Source organism: Neoarius graeffei, chromosome 12, assembly GCF_027579695.1.
Source record: "Neoarius graeffei isolate fNeoGra1 chromosome 12, fNeoGra1.pri, whole genome shotgun sequence".
Lineage (NCBI taxonomy): Eukaryota > Metazoa > Chordata > Actinopteri > Siluriformes > Ariidae > Neoarius > Neoarius graeffei.
The window spans coordinates 59001450-59016963 of record NC_083580.1 but is presented as its reverse complement, the minus strand read 5'-3'; the positions used below and the strand labels follow the sequence as shown (position 1 = coordinate 59016963).

General features: G+C 40.4%; 1 protein-coding gene across 4 annotated transcripts in view; it reads left to right on the top strand.

The window, feature by feature from the left end:
* Nucleotides 1-15514, top strand: part of ncam1a (neural cell adhesion molecule 1a) — a 780402-nt gene that overhangs the window by 716525 nt on the left and 48363 nt on the right. For 3 of the 4 annotated variants that reach the window (XM_060936138.1, XM_060936137.1, XM_060936141.1), the window contains 2 exons: nt 4096-4220; nt 5013-5193. In XM_060936138.1, the coding sequence (XP_060792121.1) occupies nt 4096-4220; nt 5013-5193 (306 nt within the window). Of the gene's footprint in view, nt 1-4095; nt 4221-5012; nt 5194-9483; nt 9668-15514 lie in introns of those variants that run through there. The other variant, XM_060936140.1, reaches the window with a different exon arrangement.

Genomic DNA, 15514 nt, shown 5'->3' with positions numbered 1-15514 from the left:
AAATCCTCAAGCGTTACGTACTACAGCAAGTATTCCAAATATATCGCACAGTATATAATCTCCAGATTATGAAATATTGTTATTTCATTAATGTTTTTTATTTCTTCTATTTTAAAGAACAAACCAGCCAGACCAAAAAAAAAAAAGAAAGACGCAAACTACGAATTAATTAATGAAGTCTGTTTCTAAAAATATTTACGCAGTTTACGGTACCTAAATAATTAAACCCTTCTACTGTGCTATTCATGACTTGGTATTGAAACTGCATTTCATGTATTTTTTACACGTTATCGTTCCACCTCTAGCATGCACCATCTGTAATATGACCTTACCTGATTAAATTAACAGTTCTACACCAGTTCCACTATACATTGCTGCACGCATGCAAGTTTACACACACTTCTGTTCAGGCCTGCGACTTGTCCCGGTCCCGTGGTTTTCTCCCATGCATGTTCTGTGTGTGTCTGTGTCCACAAAGTCTGCACTGTCTTAGTCTGGTTTTCCTGTATGCTGTTGCTATAAAGTTAGAGCACATCAATCTCTCTCTAAGTGACGCTGGTCATTATGGTGGGTCGTGAAAATGGAACTGACGACTTGGATTCTGATTTTGTTTAATTTTCCTGGCATTCATGGTAGACTGGATGTAAACCAGAGACTGCAGTCTCACTCTTGCATGGTAGAGCATGTCTCTGTCTGCCTGTCTGTCTTCTTTATTACTTTAACCCTCAAACTTCTTTTTACTTTTGTAGCATCTGGAAAACTTTCACTTAACGGGGAATGATGCTGGTGACTATCTGGATCTCTAATTTCCATTGACGCGTGCCATATATGAATGAAATGCTGTCTTTATTACTAACCCAAGTTTATTCAGATTTCAGCATCAAGCCATTCGTTGTGAGAGCCGTGACTTTACTAACCTTATAAGGTTCTATTTGGCCTTTTATGTTCATTTAGATGAGACCTTGTAATATTCGAGTCATGCAGTGGCAAAAATAACCAATTATTATCCAAGATCTAGTTTCCTGCATGTCTGAACTAATAAGCTAATGGTCTGAATCTATTTAAAGTATCTTTGACTGATGGAAGGGGAAGTGAATAGCAATACTTCAAGATTAATTCATCCTTATGTTTTTTTCCCCCCACGCCAGGGTCATGAATTTTTCTCGCTCATTCCATCATACTGTAGTAGCACATCCATGCAGATATGTAGCTATAGCTTATGTCATCCCATAACTCACATCCATCTTGTGTGTACAAGGTAGTGGAGATGTCTTTGGCCAATGTCACACCAAGTGCTAATGGGGTTATACTAGCCACAATTTATGATTAATCCACAAGAGTTGTAGTCTCCTCCCAGGTTCCTCTAGTGACACAGGTGGCCAGCTAACAATCCAAACATGCAGCCCACACAGATATCTGGCTTGCCCTTGGCCTCGCTGATATTATTAAAAATAATGGAAGAGCTCCTCCAATCAACGTGAGTAGGATAATTAAGAGAGCCCTGTCATTAGGCAGTGAACTCGGTGAGATAACGAGCTCCCACTGAGAGTACATTGCAGCAGTGCCCTCTTGCTCCAGCCCTCTTCTCATTACCGCCAAACATGGTCCATGTCTTAACTCCCTTCTCCCAGGAGCAGGAACTCTCACTAATGCTCAATATTCAGAAAATGGTTTGATGACAGACTTCGTTATACCTCTCAAAAATATACACCGCAATGCCATCTCTTAACACTTGGCTGAAACACGAAATTATTAGCAATGCCAGGATGGTTACGATTAAAATCAGCAGATTGATCGTTCTCACTGTACCATGTTGTGAAACTGCTCCGAAGTGGACAGTATAAAACACCCCTGCAGTCTGATGGGAAATGATCTTGCATATCAAAAGCTAATAAAGAAATGTAGGGCAATGATGCAACTTTTAACAACAGATATTGCTGGTATTAGACAGATAATTGCCACAGCGCTGACTGATGAGATGATGTTGCAAGGCAAATCATGGATTTACAGTAATATGCTCATTCTAATTAATTATAATTTCTTTAGTAACAACTTACATAGGGACTTACAGGATGGATGCGTCATATAAATAGATTTTTAAAATGTGTGTAACTGTTGATATGGTGAAGTTTTCCACAAGGAGACTTGTTTGTTTTTTGGCCATTTTTGGAAGGAGTCTCCAGTGTCAGCTCATTATAATAGTAGTAAAGTTTATGTTTTCCACCACTGGAAAGGTTTCAGGACAGAGGACATCCACATTGCAGTTGCTCAGTAATATGCCAAGCTGCATTTGTTTCTTACTAACTTCAAGAGAGCAAAAAAGAGAGGCTGGTAAAGTAAGAACTGTGCATGCTGCAGCTGCTATAGCGCATGTTCCATGGCATTAAATGTAACTATAAGTGGATAAAAATGTAAAATATTTCATAAATTTAAAAATATATATGTATATATCTCATTGGCAAATTACTAGGGTATAAAGATGTATTATTCTATCCACAGTCACTGGATATGAGTAATCGTGCGCTCGGATTGGCTACTCTACTACTAAGATATCAGCTCATATACCCTGAGTAGAGAAAAACAAAATGGCGGAGCATGTTGCTGAACCAACCAAGGATGAAATAAAAACTACTCGAAAACAAAACCCCAAAAAATACAAAAAAGCAACAAAATATGGAACAAAAGTATTTGACGGTAAGAACTTATCTTTTTTTTATTTTTCAAGAATTATTATTATTATTATTATTATTATTATTATTATAGCATTTTGCATAAATTGCTCCTGTTATTTTGCCGGTTTGTTTACGTTCTAAGCGGAAATTATTTTGTAGGACGTTTTGTATAAAGTTTTTATTGATCGAATTTGCAAAAACTAAAAATGCTCCGTTTCTCAAAATCCAGTGAATGTGGATAGAATAAAACAGTTATTCCACTCAATCTCGTCATACATGGCTTATAGCCTACTCAGCGCTACGTGCCTCGTTGGCTATCAGCTCATGTACGGCTCGATTTCCTGGAATAACTCTTAAATAGAGTTCTTCAGGACATGTTGTTATAAGAAAACAATCAGTTTTTACCACCACACCAAACCGACCTGTAATTGACTAATTATTCATTCCTGTTTTGTATCGATTGTTAGTTATGTTAGTTAACATGACATAACCTAAATCACGTTAGCTAGGTTCGTACCAGTTATCAACATATAACGTACTTCGGAAAATAAATGCTCCCATTGTGAATGTTGAGAATAATTGTACAGGTAATCTTTCAAAATGTCATGGTCTGAAGAGTAGTGAGGAAACTTTTAAAAGGATGTGCGCAAACCTACCTCCAGTGAGGTGTAGCTCAGTACCAAGAATGTAAAGAACAGATGTGCAATGTTGGGAAGTATGTTCTTGTCATGGTCTCTTGTAAGAACTAACTCTCAACAACCTGAAAATGAAGAACAGTCCTGTAAGCGTTTGAAGAATGCTGCAAACTCTGCTCCAGTTAACATTTATGAGTCAGCAGTGTCACAGTGAGTTATAGATGTTTTAGTCTGTCCCTGCTGGAATGTCTGGTAATGATGCATCCTCAATATTTAGGTAGGACCAAGAACACTTCAGGGGTGCAGGGAGAACCTTTCTCGGTTCAAGACATTTAAGCAAGTACATGACAATTCCAGAAAATATAAGCCCATATTGAGAAAATGACTTCCTTTTACTTTTCCCAGCATAACTTCGAAACCAACTGTAAAATGCTTTGAATTTATGAAAGGTAACAATTTTCCCAGTATTAAAACCCATTAGCATTTTAAGTAATGTAATTTGCAAGACACGTTTGCTATTCAGCCCTGTTCAGGAAGCAATGATTCTACCATTTCGATAAGGGCCTTTTAATCGTAACCTTTCCTGGCAGACTGCAATATCATACGCTCTCGCTCAGGATGGAGCAGAATTGGATTGAATATAATGGTTAATAACTCCCTTCTAAAAGATGTGAGCTAAGCCTCCTGTGTTTACTGTGTATACAGTATATCAAGGACCTGGGCTAGGATATTGACGTGAAACCCAAGCAGATCCTTTTCTTCTCTCACTTTACATGTGTTTTCTTCAGGGGAACCAAATCCTCCAAAACTGGTGGCCAAGCTGCTGTCCCCAGGCAATGAGCTGAAGGTCAACTGGATCAAGCAGGACGATGGGGGCTCACCCATCAGACAGTACCTAGTGAGATTTAGACCTGTGAGTATGATGGTATAGGAGGTAACATGATACTTCATAGCTGGCTAGTCAGAAACATCACACCATAGTTCTCCAGTCAGTAATACAGCAATCCGTAGTCTTCCAAATCAGTTACATGATACACCATAATTCTCCTGTCAGTAACATGTCATGCCATAGTTCTTCAGTCAGTACCACACCACTTTTTTGTTTCTCCAGTCAGCATCATGGTACTCCATTGTTCAACAGTCAGATACTTGTCATTCCAAAGGTCTCCAGTCAGAAGCACGTTACTCCATACATGCTAAGGCCGATTTTTACTTCTATGTCGAATCTATGCTGTAGGTACGGTGTCTACTCTTGCGCAGACGGAAATACGAAGCTATCAAGCGGACCAACCAATCACGGTTCTTGCATTCTGTCGTCTGCCACCACAATGTGTAGTTAGTTTTCTGGATAGGTGCATGTCAGGCTACGGCATATGGTACATGGCGATGCCATATCCTATGGCATAGATTTGATGCAGAAATATAAATAGATCTCTAGAGTTCTCCGTTCAGAGACACCTTACCACATAATGGACATCCTCGGTGAGGCATGTTAGTGTATGGTTGTCGAATCAGAAACAGCTTTCTAGTGAAAAAAAAAAAAAAGATACACAATAGTGATTAATTCAGAAAAAATGCTTCTCCATAGTTCTTATCATTCATGCTTCTGAGGTGGGTTTATGTTGGAGGTTGGGTTGCAGGCTGCTTTGTGGAGAGGAGCACCCATACTGACCATTTGTGTATTTCTGTGCCTGTGTGCAAACAGAAACACCACAACATTTGGAAGCCTGTGGTCCGTGTCCCTAATGGCAGTGAGTTTTTGGTGCTAAGAGGTTTGGATTGGAACACCGAGTATGAGGTTTCTGTGGAAGCAGAGAACCAGCACGGCCGCTCCCAGCCTGGCGTCCTCTTCTTCAGGACCTCCGTAGAACCCACTGCCATCCCAGGTACAATTCACTTTGACTATTCCCCTCTAATCCCTACCCCTGTCATTCAGCACAGCCTGCAGCCGCTAAGCCGCAAAATGCTCCACCCTAGCCCCAGTTAACTCTTTTCTCCTCTGCTTGGGTTAGGGATTATGTGGGCTATCTGGATTGCGACCAGGCTTCTCCTGATTTTACAGACAGCGATGCAGTCAGAGGTTGATGAGACTGGTTTAGCTCAGTGGAGCCATAAAACAGTCAACAATGGCAAGGAGAGCTGCTGGGGGTTAAGCCTGGAGATGTGACTCTAGCTTAGTATCACTCAGCCGCTCTCCAGGTCTTTACTTGTGGCCTGACTCTTCTGGCAGCCCTTGGCTTGCTTTTTTAGCCAGTTATATTGCCCCCACTCAAAGATTCTATCAGCGAAGATGAGATTTTCTGCTTTGTACTCAAGAAACAAAGCCACACAGAATCCCTGTCACCCCTACACCCCTCCCTTCCACTGGCTTTGGCTGCTTTGTGCTTTGTTTGCAGGGCTGTGGTTTCAGACGAGTTTGCATTCTTATATAACCTGCCTCCCCACAGATCAAGAAATGGGCCTTCTCTTTCTGCCGTTCTTTATTTCTGTCACTATCTTTGTCTGAAAGGCTAAAGTTCAGTTCACTGCAGGCTCACTGCAGTACCAAGCTTTTACTGATTGGCCCTTGTCTCTGTGGGGATGCAGCCTCTGGTTTTGCATGGTGATGCTTTAACAAGATTAATGTGTTAATGCTTTTCTGGGGACCTAACAGGCTTCTGCTGGTGCATGGCACCCGCTTTCTCTCATCCGCTTGACGGGAAGCAGTCATAAAAAACAGTGGGAGGTTTGGATCTGAGAGTGCTACGGCATAGCAGGGTCAGATGGATCGAGTTTAAAAAGATAGATTCAATCTGTTTTTCTTTTGCTCCTTATTTACAGAACGTGCCCACGCTTACACATTGCTGTGCCAGAGTAGTTAGCTCCAGTGTAACATGTGGGCAATGAAAAGACATCAAGGCTTTTATTTTTGGGCCAGCATCTGCATTGCTTCAGCCTCAGCAGCTGCGCAAAAGCAGCTGCTCAGAAACTGCCCAAGTAATTTTCTTGGCTTTTAGGAGTACCAGATCACATGCACGTCTATCTACACTGGGTCTATGTAATACATTTTTCGAGAGTCTGGTCCATTTCATCATGAAACATGGCCAAGACTGTCATTGTCATGGTGTTCAGAAGTTTGCTGTACCATCGGAACAAATTGCTGAAAGCCAATCAGAATGTTCAAGATCCTGAAGTGGGTGGTACGGTGGTGCAGTGGTTAGGACTGTCAGCTCAGAGCAAGAAGGTACTTGGTTCAAACTTTACGGCCGACCGGGGCCTTTCTGTGTGGCGTTTGCATGTTTTCCCCATGCCTGTGTGGCTCTCCGTCGGTTATTTTGGTTTCCCCCACAGTCCAAATGCATGGGAATTAGGTCAACTGGCTACACTAAATTGCCCGTAGGTGTGAATGAGTGTGAATGGGTGTTTGTCTCTGTGTTGTGATAGATTGGCAACCTGCCCAGGTTGTACCCCACCTCTTGCCTAAAGTCACCTGGGATTGGCTCCAACATCCCCCATGACCCTGATGGATAAGCGATATACAGTAGATAATGGATGGATGGAAGATCCTGAAGCTTTTAGCTAAAAAAAAGTATTTAAAAATATATATATCAGCAATCTGAGACTATGTTATACAACCCCGATTCCAAAAAAGTTGGGACAAAGTACAAATTGTAAATAAAAACGGAATGCAATGATGTGGAAGTTTTAAAATTCCATATTTTATTCAGAATAGAACATAGATGACATATCAAATGTTTAAACTGAGAAAATGTATCATTTAAAGAGAAAAATTAGGTGATTTTAAATTTCATGACAACAACACATCTCAAAAAAGTTGGGACAAGGCCATGTTTACCACTGTGAGACATCCCCTTTTCTCTTTACAACAGTCTGTAAACGTCTGGGGACTGAGGAGACAAGTTGCTCAAGTTTAGGGATAGGAATGTTCACCCATTCTTGTCTAATGCAGGATTCTAGTTGCTCAACTGTCTTAGGTCTTTTTTGTCGTATCTTCCGTTTTATGATGCGCCAAATGTTTTCTATGGGTGAAAGATCTGGACTGCAGGCTGGCCAGTTCAGTACCCGGACCCTTCTTCTACGCAGCCATGATGCTGTAATTGATGCAGTATGTGGTTTGGCATTGTCATGTTGGAAAATGCAAGGTCTTCCCTGAAAGAGACGTCGTCTGGATGGGAGCATATGTTGCTCTAGAACCTGGATATACCTTTCAGCATTGATGGTGTCTTTCCAGATGTGTAAGCTGCCCATGCCACACGCACTAATGCAACCCCATACCATCAGAGATGCAGGCTTCTGAACTGAGCGCTGATAACAACTTGGGTCGTCCTTCTCCTCTTTAGTCCGAATGACACGGCGTCCCTGATTTCCATAAAGAACTTCAAATTTTGATTCGTCTGACCACAGAACAGTTTTCCACTTTGCCACAGTCCATTTTAAATGAGCCTTGGCCCAGAGAAGATGTCTGCGCTTCTGGATCATGTTTAGATACGGCTTCTTCTTTGAACTATAGAGTTTTAGGTGGCAACGGCGGATGGCACGGTGAATTGTGTTCACAGATAATGTTCGCTGGAAATATTCCTGAGCCCATTTTATGATTTCCAATACAGAAGCATGCCTGTATGTGATGCAGTGCCGTCTAAGGACCCAAAGATCACGGGCACCCAGTATGGTTTTCTGGCCTTGACCCTTACGCACAGAGATTCTTCCAGATTCTCTGAATCTTTTGATGATATTATGCACTGTAGATGATGATATGTTCAAACTCTTTGCAGTTTTACACTGTCAAACTCCTTTCTGATATTGCTCCACTATTTGTCAGCACAGAATTAGGGGGATTGGTGATCCTCTTCCCATCTTTACTTCTGAGAGCCGCTGCCACTCCAAGATGCTCTTTTTATACCCAGTCATGTTAATGACCTATTGCCAGTTGACCTAATGAGTTGCAATTTGGTCCTCCAGCTGTTCCTTTTTTGTACCTTTAATTTTTCCAGCCTTTTATTGCCCCTGTCCCAACTTTTTTGAGATGTGTTGCTGTCATGAAATTTCAAATGAGCCAATATTTGGCATGAAATTTCAAAATGTCTCACTTTTGACATTTGATATGTTGTCTATGTTCTATTGTGAATACAATATCAGTTTTTGAGATTTGTAAATTATTGCATTCCGTTTTTATTTACAATTTGTACTTTGTCCCAACTTTTTTGGAATCGGGGTTGTACATGAGCTTTTGTCTTTGGTACATGGATGAGAGACTAAATGCAGCGCAAACTCTTAATTCATTAGTTGGGAATTGTAATACTGAGGCATTAACATTTTAAGGCATCATAAGTTTCCATTCAACTATCCAAATCTCCCCAGATACAGCTGACCAGGAGTGAGGCTGTTCTAAAGCAATGTCCACTAACGTTGCTCAGTTTGAGCAACAGTTGAATGCTCGGTCAGTCATACAACAAACCATTTACACCATGTTGCATCATTGCTTGTTTATGCATCAGGTTTTTGTCTGACTGCAACATACCCTGGTGTAAACCGTTCAACAGGAAAAAAGCGTTATTTTATTTTAGAGATGAATACCTATATTTTGAAAAAGTATAAATTTAATAAAGGCTCAGATTTGTTCACAGAATATTCATTAAGTTTAATATCAGGGATGTTGCTTTGTTCATGTTTCACCCCACCTGTTGATTGCCCAGACCCTTCATCATTTACGTACCATCTCTGTTTGTACTTTACCCATGGCTTGCTACCGTACGTTGCACGGTCATTCTGCACTATTAACATGCTATGGCTTTTCTTTATTTGTTTGTATTAACTTGCTTGAATTTTCCTTTTATGTTCATTTCTAATCTATAGTAATCTTTCAAGTTTATGTTTCTGTATTTGACGTATTCTCTATCTCTTTGTCTCTTTTCTCTCCCTTTTTTCCTATTTCCTTCCCTCCTCTTTCCCTTGTTCCGTCTCTATCCGTCAACTCGGACACTGCTGGACCATCACATTTTCATATGCAAAAACCACTTCGGCTCTTGATTTTCTTTTTTCCCCCTCTTTTTTATATTTTTTCTTCTCCTTTTGAACCTTTTTTTTTTTTTTTTTGGCGGTGGTGTGCACTGTTGCTGTGGTCTCCTGCCGCTGTGTTTATGGTGTGGTGGTCGTGGCTGTGGTGTTGGCTACCTCAGCTACTCTTGGCTGTTCCTGTATCACGTATGCTCTGGTCACTCTCATGCTCCCCATGCTGACTGTGTTCTTGCTCTCATAAACTGGAGCTCGACTGAAGAGAAGAGTGCTTGCCTCTCCCTGGCCCACTCTCCAACCTACAACCTTCTGATGCTCTGATCTTCTGATCCCACTGCAAGCTTAACAAACAACAACACTAAAAAGAAAGAAATATCAGTTACATGTTAACGGGGTTAAGACGAGTACTTAATACTTGCATCATTCTGAATGTTTTTTTTTTTTTTTCATTCTGATTGTTTTTAGACTCTCTGTTCTTTATTCCAATGAATTTTTCTGGCAAAATTAGGCATCGTCTGTGTGATTTGAAAGTTTGTTTGTTTGTTTCTTTCTTTCTTTAAATCATTGACTTTCTGAAGCACTGTAGTACATCTTGTGCCTACCAAGAATGTCTCCAGGCTTCTCTTGGTGATCCTTTTAGCGCACAGTCACTAAGAGGGCATCTTCAACTAAGGTATTTTTTACAAGTCCTGCTTTGATCACATGAATTTGTATTTAGTTTCTTATTCCTCTTTCTTTGTTGATCTATTAGTTTGATCACAGGGCTCATAATTGAAGGTTATTTTCAAGAGGTCAGGCTTGTGTGTTAATATGAATTTTTTTTGTGACAAAATGTACATAATTTTAGATAATTCTAAAAAAAATACTATATGAAGGTGTGCATCTTGTTCTGGATTTTTCTTTATTACTTTTTTTTTTTTTTGCTTCATACTTGAGGAAAAAAGAACATATTCAAAAAGTTCCACCACTGTCTGAAGTGTGATTTGATTCTACTCTGTAATACAGTTTTGTAACTACATACCAGTGTGTTCTCATGTAGTAATCATTGTAGGCTGTAAGAAAAAAAAAAAACTGTATTTTTAATGAAAAAAAGTAATGTGAGCTTGGATCAATTGGAAGAAGTACTATGGGATCTTGAGTCATGGCCATGTGCTAGCTGGAGTTCATTATACGTTCGATCATAATACAATGTGAATGTAGTGTGTCTCCACACTGCCATGGTGCTGATTGTTGGTTCAAAGTGACCCACAGAGCCTTCAGCTGTGAAAGGCAAGTGTATTCTGCTGTACTGGAGGTTTCTCGTCATCGTCCATCATCATGTGACCTGCTAAATTCTTTAGAGCTTTTTCTTTTCTTAATGACATTCTTTTAAAGGAACAGTCCACCGTACTTCCATAATGAAATATGCTCTTGTCTGAATTGAGACGAGCTGCTCCGTACCTCTCCGAGCTTTGCGCGACCTCCCAGTCAGTCAGACGCAGTCAGACGCGCTGTCACTCCTGTTAGCAATGTAGCTAGGCTCAGCATGGCCAATGGTATTTTTTGGGGCTGTAGTTAGATGCGACCAAACTCTTCCGCGTTTTTCCTGTTTACGTAGGTTTATATGACCAGTGACATGAAACAAGTTCAGTTACACAAATTGAAACGTAGCGATTTTCTATGCTATGGAAAGTCCACACTATAATGACAGGCGTACTAACACCTTCTGTGCGCTTCGGCAGCGCATTGATACGGAGCTCAGATATCAATGCGCTGCCGAAGCGCGCAGAAGGTGTTAGTACGCCTGTCATTATAGTGTGGACTTTCCATAGCATAGAAAATCGCTACGTTTCAATTTGTGTAACTGAACTTGTTTCATATCACTGGTCATATAAACCTATGTAAACAGGAAAAACGCGGAAGAGTTTGGTCGCATCTAAGTACAGCCCCAAAAAATACCATTGGCCATACTGAGCCTAGCTACATCGCTAACAGGAGTGACAGCGCGTCTGACTGCGTCTGACTGACTGGGAGGTCGCGCAAAGCTCGGAGAGGTACGGAGCAGCTCGTCTCAATTCAGATAAGAGCATATTTCATTATGGAAGTACGGTGGACTGTTCCTTTAAGACACTTCACTCCTTGTCTGAAAACCAAACACAACACTCATAGGCGTTTGTGTGAACTTCTGTAACACTTATAATAAAAGAACGTTTGTGACACTTGCTACATTATTCCCTGCTGGCCGACTGTCTGTCAATAACCAAGGTTGGTGTATCAAAAGCATTCTGTTGTTTGAAAAGTATTTTTTTTTCTCACTTCCAGGGAGGGCATCAGTTGTCATGACTAATGTCAAAATGTCTTGCAATGTAACAGCTTATGAATCACGTATGGTGTTGGGAACTGGGGTGTTTAAACTGGTCTCTAGATTGACGTTTGCTTCCTGATTCTAATAATAATAAAATTATAAAAATTAAGCACCATGATTCTTGGAAACACTTGCCAATCACCTGGTTGGGTCTTTTCCTACTTGTTAGGCAAGAGGTTGTTTTATTTATTACATTCTGTATCAAATAATTGGTAGGATTGCAGCACGTAGACATTTTTAACACCACACCAGAGTTGGAGCCAAAGTTTATTTTAGATTTTAAAGGGACGCCTGGTTAAGTCAGGAAAGTGAGTAAGCAAGCGTTATGTCCTAATGAGAATGATAATTAACCTTATTATCACAGAGTGGGGAAAAACACATTTTTCAGTTTTAAACAACACGCAATTGACTCGGTGTCCTTGCATTTAAGTGCTGAATCGCTGATGGCACCACGGTATGTATAGGCTAATTAACCAGAGGCTAATTAACCAGAGGCATATCTTTTACCACACTGTGTAGACACCTAGGGTGACCGTTGAAGATTGCAATTAGCTCATTGTCAGCCAGTGACTCCTCTTACTTTTCAAGGATCCTCTTACTTTTTTTTTTTAACACGACACTAACATTGATTTTTTTTTTCCTCGCTAAGATTATAAAAGTACAACACTAGGTAGGAACTAGCATATCTTACCCAATTCATTTGCACACAAAAAAACAAAACAAAAAAAACACCCCACATCAGGAGCAACTATACAGTTCACCAAGACATTTTACTGATCGCATCATTTAAACAGAATATTTTCTAAGATATTATAGTGTATTATATTAGTTAGGTTAACGTGGGGCGGCCTTGGGCTGAAGTGCCCTTGAGCAAGGTACCTAACCCCTGACTGCTCCCCGGGCACTTGAGTGTGGCTGCCCACTGCTCTGGGTGTGTGCGCGCGTGTGTTCACTGCTTCAGATGGGTTAAATGCAGAGGATGAATTTCACTGTGCTTGAAGTGTGCATGTGACAAATAAAGGTTTCTTCTTCTATATTGGCAATGATACAACATATGGGCCTCTTTGTTCCTTTTTTGTTGCCATCAAAAATCTAGGCTAGGCCTGATACCCACATTAGGGTGACTCAGTTACACTTACTTGTGATTACAAGGATGCTCATGTCAGTGTCTACTGTACTGAAGCTCATGTCAGTATCTACACCAAGTTTGTAAGTATTATGGTTGACTGTTGAACATTGTGATTATCTTGTCCGAAACCAAGGACTCAGCTAATTCCTTAAAGTGCCATTCCACCATTGGATGTATTCTTTGGCATAAAATACAATATATTTTGACAACATATATAAATGGTATCACTAGATAGAGAAATATTTTAGCTTCAAAATGATATATCAAACATAATTTTTTGACAACAACAATATATTAATTTTGCGACCAAAGTCACCTACCCTTTTAATTTCCGCGCATGATGTCATCGGCAGGTTCCCCTTCTTGTGTACCACGTGACGTGTGACGTGGCACATATTATCAGCAATGGCGGATAGAACGCGATAAAAATAATACCAATAAATCTAGCTAATACCAATAAATCTAGCTAACTGAAAGATTAACTCAAAATTTTTCGCAATTTTTTTGGCCCCCATATACGAGGAGAAATGACTCTCTCACTTTGGGGGTTTCCTGGTCTAAAAATAGACCGACACGTGGTACACAAGAAGGGGAACCTGCCGATGACATCTCGTTTCACTACCGCGCGGAAATTAAAAGGGTAGGTGACTTTGGTCGCAAAATTAATATACTTGTCGTTGTCAAAAAATTATGTTTGATATATCATTTTGAAGCTAAAAGATTTCTCTGTCTAGTCATGTTGTCATAAATATATTGTATTTTATGCCAAAGACTTTTGTGACTTTAGTGACTTGGGGAAAAATGTGCACTGAAAATGGTTTACGGTACATGCAATTGACCATGTATTAACTTTAATGCTAGCTAGGTACCATGCTTGTTGTAGACTACAGCAACACAGCTTAGGAAGATCATTTTAGACATTTCTGAGAAGCAGTCAAAAGAAATTTCACCCATTAGGACATCTTATGACTGAAACCACATAGAAGTGAATGGCAGTTGACTGATATGGGTCACAAATCCATTTGTTATTTTCTGCTTTGTTTGGTTGGTATTGATTTTGCATTTGGTTTGGTATTGATTTTGGTATTGATTTTGGGTTTGGTTTGAGGCTAATCCCCCAAACACCTCATTGTTGTCCAGTAACACTGATAATTTCATTCCACTGGTTTTGGACATGAGTACAAGTAAACTGTCTCATCTCATCTCATTATCTCTAGCCGCTTTATCCTTCTACAGGGTCGCAGGCAAGCTGGAGCCTATCCCAGCTGACTACGGGCGAAAGGCGGGGTACACCCTGGACAAGTCGCCAGGTCATCACAGGGCTGACACATAGACACAGACAACCATTCACACTCACATTCACACCTACGGTCAATTTAGAGTCACCAGTTAACCTAACCTGCATGTCTTTGGACTGTGGGGGAAACCAGAGCACCCGGAGGAAACCCACGCAGACACGGGGAGAACATGCAAACTCCACACAGAAAGGCCCTCGTCAGACCCGGGGTTCGAACCCAGGACCTTCTTGCTGTGAGGCGACAGCGCTAACCACTACACCACCGTGCCGCCCACCAAGTAAACTGTTATGTAGCTAAATAATATGCAAGTCTGACACTAACACAGCTTGGCTAAGTTACAAAAAAAAAAAAATCTTGTCAATTATGACATTTTGCCACATTTAATTGCCAATAAACCTTGGATGGGCCTGGGACACAAACTGTGGTGATTCAATCCCCTTGAAGCTAAATCTCTTCTCTGCATGATATCCACTTATTTTGACCATCATTCTTGAGTATGCTACTTTGAGCATTTAGCACAGCAGGCCCATTCAATCTACTTATATTAATATCAAAGTTATTAGAGAATTTCAGAAAGTCTGGGGCTGGCTTGAATTGAAATGAAAAAGAATGTCTAATTAACTTTATCTGGGTTTTCTAGGTAGCTGTATCTCTTGTTAAACATAAGACTTTAGCATATTTTCTATGCTTATACAAGAATATGATGGGTTATTTAATACAGATTAATTTTACACCCTACTCTTATCCAGTATTCTGTCTAGGCACAAGAGAAGAGGACCTTCCAGCTTACAATCATAAATTCATTCCATATTCATTTTCTTTTATAATGCACATATATGCTAGAAGATACCTTATACCCAGAAAAAAAAATATTTTAAACAGCCTAATACATTTCTCTGCTTGTTCCTACTCGTGTTCCATTTTCAATTTGTCATCTCTGAAATGAGAATCTGTGGAGACAGGTGAGAAGCCGATAGGACATTTTGGACACGTTGCTGACTGGGCAGACAGGGGCTTTGGTGTTGGAGCGCTCAGAGCCAGCCTTTGTTCTTCGACATGTGATGTGATTTATTGCTGCACTTAAAATGCGGCCCAGAGCAGAGGAAAACAAATGTTAGGCCGCAGAGAGCCCTGAACCCTCTTGAGCTGGGCAGTAGATTAAAGCTGCCAGTCATGTCTCCCACTTTCTTGAGCCAGATGTGCTCTCCAAAACACAGCTGGAATCAGAAATGGAGAAAAACATTGGCAGAGATACAGACAGAGAGATAGTGTGAGTGGCAGTATAGTACAGTTGTCCAAGTGAGTGAACAGTTCTTGTCTTTAAGACAATATTGAAGACTATAAAGTCCCCAGGATTAAATTCTCTAATCCACTAAAGGAGGCTGCTAAAACTCATAGAACTGAGAAATCAAGAATCAACACTA